Raw genomic sequence first — 20,235 nt, forward strand, 5'->3', positions numbered from 1 at the left:
CCATGCACACCCCGAGCATTTAGCTCACATACTATCTAGTTGTCCAACACACGCGGGAACGACCTAGATTCAAAGGCACAATGCGGCACTAAGAGTGCTTTAATACCATCTTTGTCACTCCTACGGCATTCACCTTAATATCGCTCCTCTAAATGCTCCTAGGGAAATTGACTCAATTGTCGAGAATGGGAAGTGCCGCATATACTGGAACTTTATATTCTCGACAATTGTTTCTGTTGCTCACTCGAGGCCTGACATGGTTCTTCTTGGCTTCGAGAAGCGAACCATGTTCGTTATCAAATTTTCGGCTCCAGCTGACAAAAACGTCATAGCCAAGGAGATTGAAGGGTTTTTACGGCTTGAAACACGCTCCTAGATGTTGGACTGTAGATTTATCTAATTTTTTCGAAAATCTAGGATTCCATCCGAGTACGGGAGATCTATATCTTTAGGTGTATATAAAAGGCACTGAACGAATTTTACGAACAACTTATGTTTCCGACGGACTTATAGTAGCTACAAATAAATGTTAAACTGATGCATTACTAGACAACACAGGACTACAAACCTGCTAAGCCTGCAACATAAGAGGGATTAAGTGTACCTTATGTTTTTTGGCTGGCTGAATCCGACTCCGCTGTGCGTTAAACGCCATCAGGTCACTATTAAGGTCAGTTTAAGGTAAAACCTACCAAATTCCTGACTAACCAACTAAATCAGGGTATCTTTAGGTTTAAGTGGTCGCTGAATTAAAATCCGGGGTTTATTTGACCCCATAAGGTCATGATCAATGTATTCGTGCTGCTGAATCCGAATGTGGTTTCCGTTTGACACCAACAGGTCAGGATCAAGGCGAGTTCAAGGTTAAACCTACAAAATTCATCGATAACCAACTAAGTCAGGGTACCGTTAGGCTTAGGTGGCCGCTGAATCTTAATTCGGGGTTTTTTGACCCCATGGTGTCACGGCAAAGGTCAGTTCAAGGTAAAACCTACAGAATTAGTCGTTAACGGACAATACCAGGTACATGTATGTTTTTTGGGTCGCTAAATTTCAATTCCGTTTCAACTCACGAGGTCACGATCAAGGTGAATTCATTGTCAAACTTACGAAATCCCAAGGCGGCAAACTCTTAACCCAGAAAATCAAACACAAAATAATTAAGACTACGAACTTCAAGCCTACAAACCCCAAGCCCAAAACCTTTAAGGCTACAAACCCTAATCTCATAAAACTCAAGCCTATAAATGTCAGAATCATAAACTCACAACCTGAATTAACCAACAAATATACGGACTCACAGATCCACAAACTCACACACTCACAAATTTACGAAGAAACAACTCCCAAAAGTAGGTTCTGTGCTGTTTGAAAATTTGTAACCTTGTCATTCAAAAATGCTATAGTATCAGATACTTTGAAAAATATTAAATTTAAACTCGCTCAATACAGCGTAAAAAACGCTTTAAATTCAGTTAAAGTGGTTTCAGCGTTCCCATTCTGAACAACATGGAAGTATGATTTCATGACTTGAAGGTTCACGCCAAATCATAGGAGGGAGATAAGAAGTTTTTTCCATTGTCTTTGCATTTTCCTCTAATGTTACTTAGCCAAGTCGAACAAATGGTATTAGGAATCCAAGAATGGTCAAGATTTTCTTTTGCGCCACCATAACAATTAATGTACATATTTTTTACAGCGTCCTTATAATGCTAACGAGTGACGACTGTTCATATATTCGTCTACGAGAAGTTTAAAAGGTGTTTTGTTGCATAATGACAATAAATATGCACCTCTGCTGGTTGGCAGTTCTGTAGAGATTTTTAAAGATTTTATATGCGAGTTGGATAGCCGAGCTCGCGAGCAGCATTATGTAAAAGAAAATTGGACTCTTCTAGAAAATATTAATCTAGAACCCTTTAATGCTATAAATAAACATTTAGTAGATCTAATAAAAGTTCTGTTACCACTATTACACACAAAACTCGTTTTAGTGAAACAATTTGTAAAGTTAATAAAAAAAATAGAAAGTAATGCTTATCAGTATGTTTTTGAGAAGTTTCTTGAAGTTTCCGATGCAAAAATAAAAGAGGAAGTATTTGATGGTCCGCAAATTAGAGCCCAGCTAAACGATGGTGAATTTGAGCGAAGAATGACTAGTAATAAAAGAATAGCACGGCAAAGCTTTAGGCAAGTTTGCTCCAACTTTTTAGGAAATCATAAACACCCTTGCTAGAAAGAAATAGTTGCTTAAATGATTGAAAATTTTGAAAAGTGAGGGTATTTGATGAATTTAAAGATCCATTTTTCGGATTCTCATATCGATTGGTTCCCTGCTAATTTAGGTGATATGAGTTAAGAGCAGGGAGAGAGGTTCCATTAGGACCTTAAAAACATGAAACGTAGATATCAAAGTGTATGGGATACTCACACGATGTCTGACTATTGCTGGTGTCTAAAAAAGGATATGAAGATCGTTCATAAACGAAAGAGTATTCGTAAATCATTGAGTTAAAAAACATGCGTTCATACGAAAAAAAATACGTAGTTTTAAACAAGCATCACATTTTTATTTATATGTAGCATCATACTCTCTAAATCATATTAACCTGGGGTTTGCCCCGCCGTTTCTGTAATGGGTAAGTTCTGAAAGAAGTGGTACCTCCACGTTATTAGGAGTGGGTAACGCTGAAACCACTTTAATTGAATTCAAAGTGTTTCTCACGCTGCACTTTAGGTCAAATTGCATTTTTCCGGTTTAAAATCTAATATGACGAGAAAAAGTAGAGATAACTCAACACATGTTTTAATAAATGAAGTTCATGTTAAGTGACCTAAATGAAAATATGTAAGAATGCCTGCATTGCTTATTGAAAGGTGGAAGTGAGGCTAGAAGTTAGGCATGTTTAAAAAATCGACGACCTTTTGCTTTTCTTTTTCCTGAATCTCGAAGGGCAATTATGATGTCAATACATTTTTTTAATTTTACTAAATGTAATGCAAATCAAGGAAAAAATTAGTAGGATACCATTAACCGCTAATTTATTGGTTGAAATATGCGATAAGTGGCTAGAAATCAGAAAATTCGCTGAAAAACATTCTAAAGGGTCTTCGTCGGAGGTAAAAATGATTCTAATAACCACCTCTTCAAAATCCTCGAATGTATGGAATGGGTTTCTGCTATTATTCTCCCTTCTAGGGGTGGAAATGGTCAGCAAGAATCTAAAAACGCGAAACATCACAGAATAGAATTGCAAATAATTTTCGTAAGGGTTGAGTATCATTTCGACAACCATTCTTGCATTATTCTTTAGTATGTGGATGGTTCTTCTTTCCTCACTCTAGGGAATATTCAAAGAAGGCATTCTGGAAACTTTATATAATTATAATTCTTCAGTGAGTATGACTTCACTATTTTTAAGAAATATGCGATGACAATAATCTATGTTTTCTTTTTTTTTCTTGCATTAAAAAAATATAGATATTAAAATACAATATTATAATATTTATACTTTTTTAAATCATTTATAATTAAAAAAAGTAATTTGAGTTCTTTCTTATTATATTGGTATTAAAAAAAATTATTAGTATTATATAATACCAGTATTGTATCAATTATTTATTAAAATTATAATATAATTAGCTGTCTCTCTTTTAACGATTTAACAAGATTGTAATAACGTTGTAAAGCCGTTGCAAATATCCGCAGTCTGTCCATCTGAAAGTTTATTAAACGTTAATGTGTCAAAACAAAATGATCATTATGAAAGTTTAATAAACATTATTCGATTAGGAATAGAATCCACACAGTTGAGAATAATGTAGAAATGGTTGCCGAAATAATATGCAACCCCCACGAAAACCATTTTCAATTCTATTCTGCGATATTACGCGTTTTCAGAATCTTTATGTCCATTTCCACCCCTAGAAAAGAGAACGATAGCGAGAAAACATCCATACAGTCAAGGATTTTGAATAAATCGTCACTAGAATCGATTTCACCACTCGCGAAAATCCTTTACAATATTGTTCAGCAAATTTTATGCTTTTTAGCCACTTACCCCTTATTTCAACCTCTAATTTTTGGGTTGGTGGTATTCTAATATATTACTCGGTTTGATCTTTAACTGACCTTGATACTGGCCTAATAACGTCAAACGGACACCGGATTCGAATTCAGCAACCACTTAAACCTAAAGGTATCCTGGTTTAGTTTTTGGCGATGAAATTTGTAGGTTTAACCTTGAACTGACCTTGATACGGACCTGAGGGCATCAAACGGACACCGGATTCGAATTCAGCAATCACTGAAACCTAAAAGTACACTGGTTTAGTTGGCTAGCGATCAATTTGGTAGGTTTGACCTTCAACTGACCTTGATACTCACCTAGTGGCATCAAACGGACACCGGATTCGAATTCAACTACCACTGAAACCTGAAAGTACCCTGATTCAGTTGTTTAGCGACGAATGTCATAGGTGTAACCTTATACTGACCTTGATACTGACCTGATGGCGTCGAACGGAAACTGGATTTGAATTCAGCGACCTCAAAAACATAAAGTACACCTAGTTCTTGTTATGTTGCAGGCGAACTGATATCAGCTTTTCAATCAATTTTTTGTTGACTTTGGAAAAAGCAACTGAAGAACATTGGATCTTAGGTAAGCGAATCTTGCGATATTTGAAAAGCACTATAGATATAGGCTTTGTGTCATGTAGAAACATAAAGTTTAAATCATCTTGTTATTCAGATTATCCAGGTGATAAAAATACGAGAAAATCAACGTCTGGGTCGGTGTGTAAGTATGCGAATGCAGCGATCACAATGAAACTGACAAAGAATCTTGAATTTTATCAGAGAAGCAAACATATTCATGTGAAACATCATTTTTTGCGATTGAATTATGAAAAACATGAGATGTACGTTAAGACTGAATTACAAGTCGCTGATATGTTCATGAAGACGTTATAAAAGCCAAGATTTGTATACATGATAGAAAAATTAAGACTTAACAGCTTGAGTGACATCCAAGTTTAATTAATAAATGTTTGTGAGGATGCAGAGTTTTAGGGAGGGTTTTGTGGAAAATTAACTCAAAATGTCTACATCTAGAAGTTTCGAGACTGTGTCTGTACTAGCTAAGAAAGATCAGGCTAGAATATTCCCGAAATATGGAGAATCTCGGTCAGTGTGCACAGATGAATTGTATACTTGTTACTAAATAAATTCTTGTGCGTGTGCTTCACACAGTGTTTCTTATGTATTCGAAACAATCAATAACCCCCAACAAAAATAATTTAGATTAAATTGTAAATAAACTAAATAGTCATTTAAATAATATATATTTATTTCCTGAGTTAGGTCTGACAATACATAAAATACAATGCAATGGGAATTTGTGAAATGAGCGCTGCCATGTAATATCATGAAGTTTAAACAGGAATTTCCATAAGAAAAAAGACGAATTTGTACATTTTATTCATAATAATTAATATTAGGTGAACAAAATTATCTTCACAATTAGCTATGAGGTATAAATCAAAACTTATTTTTTAAATATCACTCCTATAAATCTGTCTGTAAGGGCATGTGATAATAAGGAAATTATCGATTTTACTAGTTTTAGGTTCCCCCGGATTTTATTCTAGAATAATAAATATTTTGTCTAAAAAATATGGGAAATGATAGCGAACATGCTAACGGATGTCCCTGTACACTTTTTTATGGGTTAATTTAAAAATATTTGTATTTTGATAAATTTGGTTAATTTGCCTGGCGCTTAGGAAAAGTATATAGATTTTATCAGTGTTAGATTCCCCCGGCTTTTTTCCTAGATTAATAAATATTTTGTCTTAAAAATCTGGGGAATAATAGCAAACCTGCTAACGGACGTCGCTGTACACTTTTTTTGTGGTTTAATTCCAAAAAATTTTGACTTTTTTGAAAACGTGTGTGTATATGTATTTCGAAGTTATGTTTGTTACAATTCTCTCCCATAATTATTTTAGAGTGCATACCGACAGCATCATTACAACAGAGAACTACATTATCGAAATTACAGATAACTGAAAAATAAATCTAACCTCAAAATAATGCACATGCATAAACATTTTTATTTAGCACAGTCAATTTTTTTGGTTATTATTCCTCAAAAAAGAGTCCAGGTACGTCCGTTATGCTATTTTATAGCATCTCTGAGTTTAGTTTTTATAAAGCTTCATTTTTGTGGAGAAAAAGCCGGGGAAATTGTATCCGATTGACCACACGACGAAGTATCACATGCCCTTAAGGGTCCCAAAAAAAACCTTAAAATAAAAAACAGTGTTGTGCTAGATTTTTACGATAATTATGATAATGTTGCGGTTTTTTAAATATAAATGGTTCATAATACTACTTTATATTTATAAGTGGACGTTCATATAAATTATTGCACTATTTATCATTGGTTTTAGCATTTTTCTCTTAGTTTTGAGTTAGAAAGTCGCGTTTTTTCAATTTTGCAGCTTATCATCAACTTTTCAGTCAGATCAAACCGATAATAAATTATATTTCACAAAAAAAGTTGTTTCAAATTTTATGATTGCTTATCACAAATAATGCTTAGTTTTTTCGTTAGAATCATCTTATTCACGCAAATAGACTGCAGTTTATTTATAAAAATAACTGTTGTTGTAATTATTAGAAAAAAACAATAAAATTAAAAATTGATGGTTAGCATACCCCAGAGGAGATAAACCTTACTTCAAGCAAGAGCAAATAAAAAAACTTTAACTATATAATTACTTGTAATTTTCATTCATGAACTTACAAAGATATCAATATTTTTTATAATATTATTCTCCAGGATATCTGAAATACTCAGCCAGGCATTTCTTATCTCAGACAGATCGATACTTTTCCTTGCTCGTGAAAATCTTAGCTTATAATATTGACATTGCATTAAAAGATTGTATACGCGTTTTGTATTTAATATATCCTTATAACAGCATATGTTTAAAAACCATCAACATGCAGTCTGCAGCTTTTATTATTGGTTATAAGTCTAGGCATGAATTTATTTCTTTTTCTTTATTACGCTATAATTCTGATGAAACCGAGTAGTGTTTTTGACAGAAATTAATATTTCTGAGGTCCTTTCGCAACGTTAACTGAGGATAAAGCATTTGATCAGCGGACGCTCGGTCTCTCTGTATATCCTCCAGATACAATATTTTATCATAAGCTCTTACTCATACGGATTTATTCTCTTGTTAAGACACAGGAGAAAAAAATAGAATGCGTCCTCTATGCATATATTTTTAAATATACATGTAGAACTGAGCTGCTGGGCCCAGTTTTATTAATCTAGCGTTGACAAATAATCTTTTAATGTATCTAGTTCCTTTAATCTAAAATAAAATTTGTTTGGTTAGTGATCTTTGCACATATTGAGAGTTTTCTGTATTCAATGGAGAATTGACCTAGAAACTCTAAATGCAAGTTGGGATGCATCTATTTCTAATCTAATAGCATATTCAGCAGTATTGAGCCAAACATGCAGGATTCTTTCATAAAAAAGAGTTTTGGACTTTTTTTTATCAAATCTAACTACCTGTAATATGTAATTAGCCACGGCTTTCTCCTTTGAATAGATAAGCAGCCTACATATTATAGGGCATTAAAGCCGCTAACTTAGTTCTAATCTCGACTTGACTCTGTTACTATACGAAACAAAGGCACGTGATATCTCGCTAGAGATATCACATATTTTTAAAAACACCTTTAAGCCTTTTTCACCAGAACATTTTGGCGATCCTGCCAGGATCTGTTTAAAGAATACTTCGAAGGAAAGCATTCTGTACGGAGAAATATTGAAGTCTTTCCCTTCTTATAAGTGACGGAGGCCTGGAAAACGAAGAGAATAAAAATCTACAAAATTTATAAAAAATGAACTCCGGACTGTACTGCGGACAGCCCGAAAACATTGAACCATTCTACTGCTATTGAAACTAGTGTCTGAAATTCAGTAGGGCCTATTCTACGTAGAATAGCAGTAGGAAAACTCAGGAAAATAAAACTGAACGAGGTCCGCAATCAGGCGGAAGAGGCACTTGTCTAGCTACAAGAAACTGATCGAGTTAGCCACACCCGACTCAACAGGTATCAGCAGCAACAGCTTGGAGACACGTCAGCCGCCGAACTAGGAATCCAGGCAGCAAGCGGAAACCCTACGGATCTTCAGCCAACTGTCAAAAGACAACGTTCCCTGTAAGATTTTTTTAGTAATTAAGACTGAAATTGTAAAGAGTACAAATCCTCTTTGTGGTCTGAGGAAGGTAACAAACCTGAAACAACAGCTTTTTTGTTTGGTGAGGTAAAGTTTTACAATTTCACATAGGGTATACTTCTGGTGCTCCAGAGCACTGCCCTTCGTCAAAAATACAAATAAATTAAATCGTCAATATTGTAGTTGAACGATACGACGCATTTTATTATATTTTAAAGGACAAGGTCCAAACTACACAAAAGTGTCACGCGATAATTACACCCGACAAAATAGAAACTAAGTACACTCATACTGATAGAGTAGGGCATTAGAGAAACTTCCATTCTGGCTTATCGGATACCATTAACGTACGCGACAGACGATTCTGACAGTGACTTTTACGAACCACAGTATAGTACATTACATCAATGGTCTCCCCTGCCCCCACTCGCGTTCAGTCTCCCTCAAGGGAAGAAATTCCAGCATTCTTACTCAATGCACTTGAAGAAATTAGAAAAAGCATAAGCACTCTGGTTATAAATCAATCAGTGGCAGCAGAAAATATCTCCATATTAGCAAGAGAGAACGACAAGAGAATAAAAGAAGGACATGAAATTTAAGCAAGAATTGGAATAAAAGGAAATATTCAAACAGACACCAAAGGCGCAAATGGAGGAAGAATGACTGAAGATAAAGATTCGGATGACGAACAAGCCAAAACGAGATTAAAAATTTGAAATGTATCTATTTTGAGAAGTCGGAAACAAATAGAACCTCAAGCACCACACTGGCACGAGGGGATACCAGCTAAAGATATAATTAGAGCCATTAAACCTATAAATGGACAAGAAGATATGGATATGGAAGATTTTATTAAAATTATAATGAGGAGAAAAAGTCAGTGTTCCCAAACCAAAACTATTACTAAATTTTATTTTAGCTGAAAAAATCACCAATAATGCTGACAAAGACATACGCCACACCCCTATAAATACTTTCAACGATTTGTATGAAGCCCTGGGACAAAATTTAAAGCAAATGGGTTCAATTCTATCCATTAAAAGTAGAATGGAATCGTGTAAACAGAGTCCACATGAAACTATCCAGAACTTTTCTTTACGCTTTAAACAAATACTGAACGAATTAAGTTACGAAGTGCAAGCATCCTCTGAAGCAACTGAAAGACAACTCAGATTAGAAATCGAAGAAAAAGAGGCAATCAATCCGCATATGCTAAACCTAAAACGAGAAATTGGAATTCAGGTACGGGCTCTGAAGCCAACAACATTAATGGAAGCCCAAAAAGAGGCAGCAGAGTATGAAACCTGGCTAAAGGAATCACAGCCCATTAGAAATACGCCAATAGCACCTCGACCAACCCCCAAGTTTATTAAAAGACCTTTGCCATCTCCAAGAATATCAGCCAATACAACAGCAGCCACCGGAGCTAAAGCGCTAAATCAAGCCCTGCGTTCAGCGGATAGAGCAAAGATGCCTTGCCACAAATGCGGCAAACTAAGACATTTTGCTTCCCAATCCTTCAGCAAACAAAATTTTTATCAAGGTCAATTCCCGACAAGACCGCCATAAGTAAGAAACATCCAGGAAGAATAATTCTTAGAGAACCAGGAGATGACGGAAGAAGAAATTCAGAAACACGAGGACTACCTGGAACAAGAAGAATTCATGCAGTTTCCGGAAGACTACAATCTATCAAGTGAAGTGGATGTAGAGGAGAGGATAGATTACTAGTTGACTCCGGAGCAGCCATAAACACAATAAAAGAAAATTCGATTCCCTAAGTTGTAAATAAAATCTAACACTCAAAGAAATTTCGAATGGGAAATGATAACCAGGGGTCCTATGAAGCCGTACATTTAAACTATTTCAGAAAAAAACATTTATTCCACATAATAGATCGAAACTTTCTATTGCCCGAAGACGGAATACTAGCACTAACCTTCCTCAAAAAATTCTCCAAGTACACTGTAACGCCAATACATTTGATAATTGAAAATAAAAAGTTACCCTTACATGATGACGGGGAATTCGTAGCACCTATGGAAAACAAAATATGCAGAATTAAGAGTGTCAAAGACCATATAGATATATGGATAGAAAACCAAGATAATATCCCTGACGGATTATAGACGATTAAAAATAACGAGATCAGGTACCATTTTTTAATTACGCAAGACAACCAACTAAAATACCCGATGAAATTAAATACGAAAAGATAAAGAAAATCAAGACTACCACACTGGAAGCGGAAAAGAAAAAAGCCCCACGATACTCAAGACCCATTGCAAATACTACTAAAAACGTCTAATATCAATCACATGGAAAAAGAAAACCAAGAGACAATAAAGAAAATCTTACTGAAATACAAACAGGCGTTTGTACTACCCGGAGACACACTGCCATGCACAACGTTAACCGAGCATGAGATCATCCTAAACTCAGGTAAAGTAATAAACCTTAGATCATATAAATCACCTGAAAAACATAGAGAATTTTCTCTAGAGGAGACTCAAAAAATATTGGATAAAAAGATAATAAGACACTCACAATCCCCATTTAATTCCCCATTATGGATTGTTCCCAAAAATGGGGGAAAATTGAGAATGGTCATAGACTACAGACAAATTAATAAAGATACAGATTAGGATGCTTATCCTTTACCAATGATTGACCACATCCTGGACCAGCTTGGAAAAGCAAAATTGTTTTTAGCACGTGACCTAAGTGTTGGTTTTCACCAAATACCAATCAAAGAGAAATGTAAAAAGTACACTGCCTTTTAACACAACTAGGACACTTCGAATATAATCGAATGCCCTTTGGCTTAAAAAATGCTCCGGTTACATTCCAGAGAATGATGGACAGAGCATTCCACGGCTATATTGGAGGACATTGCTTCGTTTATATCGATGACATAGTCATATTTGGAAACATAATTCAAGAGCACAATAATACCCATGAATTGCTTCTACAACGTATCACAGATTTAGGACTAAAATAGAGACTACAAAATGTGAATATTTGAAACCAGAATTGTAATATTTGGGTCATATTATAACAAAAGGCGGGGTAAAACCCAACAATTAAAAAATTAAGAAAATCGTCGATTTTAAACAATTAAAAACAATTAAAGATATGCAATCTTTTCTTAGTTTAACTGGTTATTATAGAAAATTTACTTAAAATTTGTCTACGATCGCTAAACCTTTAACAGCATTGACACAAAAAGAAACACCATTTAATTGGACTTCAAACTGCGAAAAAGCCTTTCAAACTCTAAAAAAATACCTTAACATCTGCGCCAGTATTAAAATTCCGAGATTTTAAAAAGAAATTTATTTTAATAACCGATGCCTCCAATTACGGACTACGGTCAGTCCTTTCTCAGGAAGAGCATTCGTGCCTGTTTATATCAAGAACTCTAAATAAAGCGGAAGAGAACTATACAAACAGCCAGAAAGAGTTGTTAGCCAAACTGACCACAAAGGATTGATTTGGCTACTTAACGTAAAAGATCCTAGTTTCCGATTATTAAGATGGAAACTAATACTTGAAGAATACGTATATGAAATCGAATACGTGAAAGGAAAGGACAATAAAGTAGCTGATTGTTTATCGCGTCTATTTCCCATCCAGGGAAAAGACGTAGGACAAATATTTGCCACAACCAAAGACTCTTCATGACAAGCAATGGAAAGCGCAGGAATATCAAGCGAAAAAGTAGAAGAAGAAATTCTAGAAGAACTATTACCGGAAATAGAAATATTCGAATAACCAGTATTCGATAACCAGTAATATCTCAGCACCAGAAACAATATTAACTGACCAAGGCCGAAACTTCATCTCGGACCTAATGCAACAATTCGAAGAAGCCTTCAAAATACAACATATTAAAACTACAGCTTTTCACCCACAATCAAACGGAATCATCGAAAGAATGCATTCGACGCTGGGAAATTTAATCAAACATCTATGGCAGAAAATAACAAAGAATGGGATGATAACTTAAAATTTATCAATTTTTTCGTAAACACAATAAAAAATCAAACTACTGGATTCTCACACTTTGTACTTACCTTCGAAAGAGAACCCAATCTACCATCAACCGTGCAGTAAAACCCGAATATAACTTACAAAGAATTAATTAGAAAATGGAAGAATAAGCACCAGATAAATTTATCCAGAGACAGGGAAAGAATTAGTCTAGAAAATGAAAAGACGAAAAAATACTTCCACGCGAAAATTATAAATCATCAACCACTGTATAAAGTAGATCAGTTGATTAAGGTAAAAAGAATACAAAGACCAACAAACTAGATCCCTCCTGGAAAGGTCCTTATAAAGTAATTAACATTCTGGACAACAACAATCTTAAAATACTAACAAAAAATAAGGTATTACAAGTCCATATTGACAACGTCATGCCTTTTTTCAGTTTAAGGTCAGCCTATTTCTACGGACAATGATAAACCTGGTCAGAGCTCAAGTGAGAATCGAGTCGATGACGACTAACCTATATAAAGAGGAACTCGGTTTGGCTACTATTTACGAAGAACAATGTACACTGATAATTGGAATTAACCTCACCAATACTCATGAGAGAATGTATAACATTAATAAATTAAAGGACTTTTTAGTCCAAAATGGCGATAGTAAATGCCCAGTTAAAAATACTGTTAATAGTATGGTTTACAGGTACAATCGATTAAAAGCAAAAGAAATTTTATTACATAATATTATGGGAATATCTGGATTCAGAAGAGGTTTATTCAATTTTGTTGCAGACATTTCGAAAACACTTTTCGGTACATTATCCCAAAACGACATAGATCAAGTTAACTACGAATTTGATCAAGTCTATTCGGATAATAAAAAGGTGGCCGAAATTGTCAAAAATAATACGAAGATCATTAAACTAATTCTTGATAGTTCCTAATAGGATATGCAAAGTCTTGGCTCATGGCCGAAAGTCAATTAATGAAGACCTGCCGACCGCTTTAAACGCAATTAACATCGGTAAACACGGAATGATTAAACCAACAATAGTCACACCCGCAATAATAAAATCTACCATCCAAGAATTCGAAACCCAGTATAAGACAAGATATCACTTTGAAGGACAAGAAACTAACTATCAAAGAATAATTGACTGAGCAGATATCAATATACTGACAAAAAAAAAGACTGTTTAATATACATTATAAAATTACCGGCATTAAAAAACGAAATCGTAAGTATCGAAAGAATAATACCTCTTCCTAATAAACAAAAAGATGGCACTTTTACGAGTATCATATTGGATCATGAATATCTCCTCACGGAAAGGTACATCTATGTACCAACCGATAAAGAAAGTTTAAGTAAATGTAAATCAGTGGAAGGAATTAATGTATGCAAGAGACAGCAACCTGACTTCTTGACTTATCAACAGGATACTTGCGACGCTAGTCTTCTTAACACCCAATCTAAAGGTAAGTGTAAAATAGGAACATTTTTACTACAGCCAGAGACTTTTATATCAATTACAAATGGACACCTAACTATATTTATTCAAACGGAGCAAATCGACTTGATCTGCCTTAATCACTCAATGGACTCCCAAACCATTAATATAGGAACATTTATAATAACCGGACAAAATTGCAAAATTATGTCGCCAAGAATTTCATTGAATATTAGAAATAACGACCTAAATGTCACGCGGACAGTAAAACTGAACTTATCCTACGACCTAGACATACCTGACATGAGTTTAATAAACAACAAAATGATTTTACTACCAAACATTATCCACTCAAATACGCTACGAAGCGCACACCTTAGTCCTGAAAACGCCGAAAGCATTTTAGACACGATTTAAAGTCATCAGCGAGTCCAAACATGGAAAAAATGCTTTAGAATGGTTAGGATATTTAGGATACATATCTTTATGTATAATTACCTTTTTGACTATGTATAAAATAGGACTGTTCAACGCTCTAATTGATATTGTAAAACGTCTAATAGGCAACTGTTATACAAATTGTAGTTTCGGAAACAAAGCCAATACTGTACACCGACAAGAGGCAGTTCCAATGATTAATACTAATGTTTCTGTACCGAAAATAATCACACCTAGATCTTTGAAATTTTAGGTTTTTAGAGACTAAAAACAATCCAAAAAGGGGGCTGTAATATGTAATTAGCCACAGCTTTTTCCTTTTAATAGATAAGCAGCCTATATATTAAAGGGCATTAGGGCCGCTAAGTTAGCTCTAATCTTGACTTGACTCTGTAACTATACGAAATAAAGGCACGTGATATCTAGCTAGAGATATCACATATTCTTAAAAACACCTTTGAGCCTTTTTCGCCATAACATACCCAAGATTAACATCACTTATCACAATATTCTCTTCGAATAATTCTAGAAACTTGTCCTTTTTTCTCTAAATTTATACTTTTTATCTACTTTTCAATTAGTGTGAGGTAATAATGGATGCAAGTTTATAAGAATAATTTTTTTAACAAATTACTATTATTTAGAACTATTTTATTTAATAATTCTAGACAGTTGTGGTTTCTTCTACATTTTAAAACTTTTTGTTCATTTTTTATATTTACATGAATTATTACCTCATTCTAAGTACAAAGTCGACAATGAGTTGATGATTATAGAAAGAACTGCAAATATCTAGCAATACTATAGAAGAAGATAGATAGATCATTCATATAAACAGATTTTAAACAAAAGCATTGTTTAATAAAAGATATTTTTCTGTTTAAATTAAACAAATTGTTCTGAACAAATTATTTTTTCAATTAATGAGATAAATATTATTCATTTCTTAAGAATAATTAAACTTTTTTTTTTAATTAAGGCAAAAAATGTGTTTCTTTTAATTATATGAATTTAAACCGATTTTCTTGTTTAATTCAAACAAACATTTTTCTATTTGTGTATGATTGGCTGCTTACCATTTGTCTTTTTTTCGCACTAATTCTCTAGATAACTTCAAGTTATACGTCTTATAAAGTTAGGATAAGCTGATTGTTCCAGCATTTCGTATAGGTGCATGACGCAGTGGGCGAAAACGATCAGTACTTAATTAATCCTGCAGTTTTCTATTAATATCCAATAATTATATAAACGTTTGTGGAATAGGTATGTGGACGAAAAAGAAAATGAAGAAAAAATTCTGATGAATTGCATTCCCATGCTTTAGTTTTGTAGTGATAATGTTCAGAAATAACTAACATTAAGGTTTACTACTTAAAAATCGCTGAATCCTTTCCGTTTTTCATGTTATCAAGTATAAGAAAAATCCTGGTTATAGGTTCTACAAGTATTTGATATGTCTAAAATCGTTAGCTTACAATATAGAAAAAGTCACAATGACATAAGAAATCAGGCACGATTACGAGTATATAAAAAAGTCCAAAATTGATCAAAATGTACTACCTCGCACATAATTTTAATCGTTTTCGCCCACTGTGCGCGATGCAGCGGTACCGGGGAAGATCATCAGATGGGTTTTTTATGTAATTTTTTACAGAAAGTTCTATGTTTGATTATAAGAATCAATTTTTCTCAAATTGATGAGGGCTTTAATCTCTTATAATTTCGTCATGATGAAAAAACAGTAAAAATGTGAAAAAACGGGGGGGGGGGGCCTGCCGTTGGTACGTACATATGGGGGGGTGTCTGAAAATCGGAAAAATTCGGACAAGCAGTGGAGGGCGTCTAAAATTCAGGAAATTTGTCAAATTTTTTTTATGGACGGCCCCTATCCTCAGAAACGCTCGATTCTTTAAGAAAAGAATAAATAAGATGTAAAAGTCAACAAATTTTCAGTTCAATCGGTTTATATTTATTGGTTCCAACAACATATTGAAATGTTTCATATACAGTGAAACTCTTTTAGAGCCCCGATTTCGGAACTGACGGTGGATGGCAACTAACTCATTATACCCTGCTCCGCTTTTGTTTCTTCACGCCTGACTGCTCCCCTGAGTGACAGCCACAGATCCCGCGCACACCTTGCAGCCCCGTTACACCTACGTGCGGCACGGCGTCAATTCTCTGAAGGGCTATAGAAGGGAGGTCTATTGAAGAATTTCACTGTACTTCAAACTAAGAAAGGGAAAAGAAGCTTTCAAGTAGCACGTAAAAATCTGGATTTGCATCAATTTGTCTACCGTGGAAATAATAATAATTATATCACAATATTAACTCGAACATTAAAAAAGTATAAAAAATTCAAAATGACAAGGAAAATTTCCAAAAAAATTAACTGATATTTTTTTCGGTAAATTCTATTTCACTGAGTGAAAAAAAAAAATTTGAAACGACTGCGTTTCTTAAACTCCAGCGTTGTTAAATTCACATTTTTCTAAGGATGACAACAGTGGTTATTCCCTCGGGAAATAATTGATTGCGCTGTGGAATTCGATAAAATTTGAAGAACCTTTACTGTTTTAAATTATATTTGATTTTGTCATGCACAATATTTGAAAATATTTGAAAAAAGTGAAAAGTAATGGCGGCGTGAAAGATTTTCTAAAAAAACGTCGGCCACGTAAATCGGGAATCTGCTTCTTATACGATCAATCAAAAACGTCCTTATTAACTTACTTTTAATTAACTTTAATATCACTAAATAACTTTAAATAATTATAAACTTACTTATCGACGTAAGGCAGACAAAAACAAACTTTATAAATCAGAAACCAACATTTTGGTTCTTTTGGATGCCTCGAATCAGAATTTATGCATTAGAAAATAAACCTAAAAAATATTTTTTATTGTTGACCTGTGTTATGCACTAACAACTTTTTTTGTGCGTAACGATGGCCTACTTACAGGGGATATCTCATATTGAAGGACGGCGATCTGTAATACAATTTTATAATTGGAAATCTACCACTCGGTTTGAGAATTAAGATATTGATGTGTAATATTTAGAAAATGTAGCATCTATCTTTGTTAACAACTTATTATACATTTCTGCAAATATCCGAAAATTTGATAAGGTTATGTATGTACATGAACGCTCCTATTAAAGTTTACCTTCATGTGCAAAATCCGATGCACGTTGACGCAGTGATTTGAAAAAGTCCATAATCTTCAACGGAATGATTTACCTGCAAAAAAAAAACAATATTGAAAGGTGACCGCAAAATAACCTGTTTTTTAGCCTATTTTTTAGTCTTCCTAGTGACTTGGGAAAAAAATTAATTTATGTTACAAGTATCAAATTACTAGTAATTGAAAATCAAAGTGAGAATCTCTTGTCGGTTTTTGAAAATTTTTAAAAATAGCCCCTATTTAGGGGTTGAGTCGACCCCGAAAAATTATAAATAGAAAGTACCACAAATTATAAAATCATCTTTTATTTTTGAAGAATAAGCAATTAGTAAGGTTTCGAATTAAACTTTTTAAAATTAAAGTATGGCTTAGGGAATTTACTTATGTTAATTTCAGATTAATTAGGGAAAAATTATATCACACAATTTGTATTGAAAGTATAAGCTAGTTCGGAAGTATATAATCTCAATTATGGCTCGCCTGCCGGAGTACCCCCACTCCTCAGTATTTTCCTGGACGTCTCTAGCCTACTGCCAAATCTTGGGTTTTTTTCTAAGCAATTCCTTGCTAGACGCTCGTATTTGTTTAAAGTCTATAAATAGAATATATGGAGAAGTGAAAGAAGGGATTTCTAGGAATTGTATTTAAGTATACTAGAGCCGCTTTTTGTTCCAGTATCTGGGGTTGCCTGCAAATAGTCATTAAACTGAAGCGGGGCAATCGAAACGTAAACAGTAAGGGCCTCCTAAATTATGTCCAATTGGAACATTGATCTATAATTATATGTAATGTCGCAACTGCTATCGCCCGGCTCTTCTGAAAAACTGCATCGGCCAGCAATTCTAGGACGAAATAAACCGCGGCGAACTAAAACGCGGCTTACCTGTGTAAGCATTCATTCATTCTTAAAGGTCAAAATGAGGCAATATTTTAGAGTTGCAGTCATGAATTCGTAATTCTAAGCTAATGATAAAAGGAATAATGAATCGATATGATTTTAGTTTCATAACTTTAATTGAGAATTAAAAAAGCAGACTAATATGCATTTGAGAAATAAGATACGAGTTACTTAAAGTTTAAATACAATCTTTAAAATTAAACAGATATGTTTTAATTTAATACGGTAGGGGCTGTAAATAAATGACACACACACGCACAGCACCATATGAAGTATAAAATTGTATTGATTGAAAAATGCCTACAATTTACATATAAATTAAAAATATTTAAACATTGTTAATTGGTTTTGTTTTGTTGGGTGTAGGGGAGTAAAACTGTTTAATCCTTGCCTTGAAAAAAGCATGTCTAATTATAATATTTATATACATATACACAGTGGTGCAGTCGAGGCCTGGTTCTGCCAGGCCACTTATTGTGGAGATCTGGCAGTATCGCGCCACTTATTTGGCGCACAGAAAATGTTTGTAGTGAGTAGTAAAAGAGTCATTTTCACAATGTCAAACATTTAATTTTAAAATAGAATGAAACCCAACTTTAACACAATATTAATATTAAAAATTTAACAAACGCAATAAACCGTTACCGGATTTCCCGATCGTAAATTGATCTTTCTCAGTCTCAGGCACTTCCAATAAACTTAACATTGGGCTATGCTCTATGGAACAATGGTCGGCAAAATATTAGGAAAAAAAATTTGTAAGTAAGCAGGTATAAATGTCAAACTTGAAAAAATAAATAATGTAGAAACTGCTGATCACAGAATCAGATATTCGAAATCTACCATTTTCTCAATTCCCCACGCATGTAATCTGTTTGAAGAAGTTTACAATATGAAAAGTTTTACTTAAGCAACAATATTATTGGTTATTATTGTGTGTTTGAAAATTTCTATGAATGTACTGACAGCCCACTTTTTTAGGACTATATCACTGCATATATATATATATAATTTTAAGGGCAATACGTCATTCTTTATTCATACCGACTGTGATGGACGTTAGCGAGACCTGGACCATCAATCTTAAAATTTGCCTATCTTTAAAATGATTCATAAAATCGACAAGAAAGATCTATAATTACGTTTTGTAAATTTTGATTTAGGCTTTTAAGCACACTTCGGAAAAAAAATGTAGGTTAAAATTGTTTATTTAACAGTAAGTATTTAAAGGTTCAGTTTTTCCTTTCTCTTTCTCTTTCTCTATACAATTCTATTTAGGTGTCCTTAATTAAAATGTAAGCTATGATTGTTTATAACAATAATAACTGCATGATTTCTTAATTGATTTTTTTGAATAAAATCAACTCAAATAGAAATTAAGAGAATCCTTCAAAGAATAAAATGAGACCTTGACCATTAGAATTAAACAAAGATTGTAACTTTTCTCTAAAGGGAAAGGAAGAACTAAACCTTTAAATAACTACAGTTAATTTAACGATTTTAACCTGAATTATTTGTTCTGAAGTAGAAGCCTTCATCAAGATTTACAAAATATACGAGTAATAATAGACCTTTTTTGTTGATTTTTTAATCATTTTAAAGATAGAGCACTTTTGAGATTGATTATACGAAATGTACATCCATGAGGTTAAGTAAATGGCAGTGTAACCAGAGGCACGTAACGGAAAGAATGGTTTGACTGTGTAACTGATGTAAAAACCCTAATTCTAAAAAACAAAGAAGCCATAGTACGAGGGTAGTTCAATAAGTCCTTAGAATGAAGTATAAAAACAATTTTTTTTGGGTAAATTTTTTTTTATTTTTCAACATAATCTCCTTGGAGATCTATACACTTGGTCAATCGCTTTTCAAGTTTTTTTAATCCTTCAAAAAAGTGCATTTTCGGAAGTTCCTCAAAATAAGCACTTACAGAGGCAATGACGTCTTCGTTGTCTGGAAATCTCTGTCCACCAAGCCATTTTTTCAAGTTTGGAAATAAG

General features: G+C 33.7%; 1 protein-coding gene across 1 annotated transcript in view; it reads right to left on the bottom strand.

Moving 5' to 3' along the window:
- LOC117182227 (calcium/calmodulin-dependent 3',5'-cyclic nucleotide phosphodiesterase 1-like) overlaps positions 1-20,235 on the bottom strand; it is a 1,276,250-nt gene that overhangs the window by 606,542 nt on the left and 649,473 nt on the right. The window contains exon 5 of the mRNA XM_033375310.1: positions 17,320-17,393. Coding sequence (XP_033231201.1) covers positions 17,320-17,371 — 52 coding nt within the window. The 5' untranslated portion in view covers positions 17,372-17,393. The remainder of the gene's footprint in view (positions 1-17,319; positions 17,394-20,235) is intronic.

Source organism: Belonocnema kinseyi, chromosome 10, assembly GCF_010883055.1.
Source record: "Belonocnema kinseyi isolate 2016_QV_RU_SX_M_011 chromosome 10, B_treatae_v1, whole genome shotgun sequence".
NCBI classification, from domain to species: domain Eukaryota; kingdom Metazoa; phylum Arthropoda; class Insecta; order Hymenoptera; family Cynipidae; genus Belonocnema; species Belonocnema kinseyi.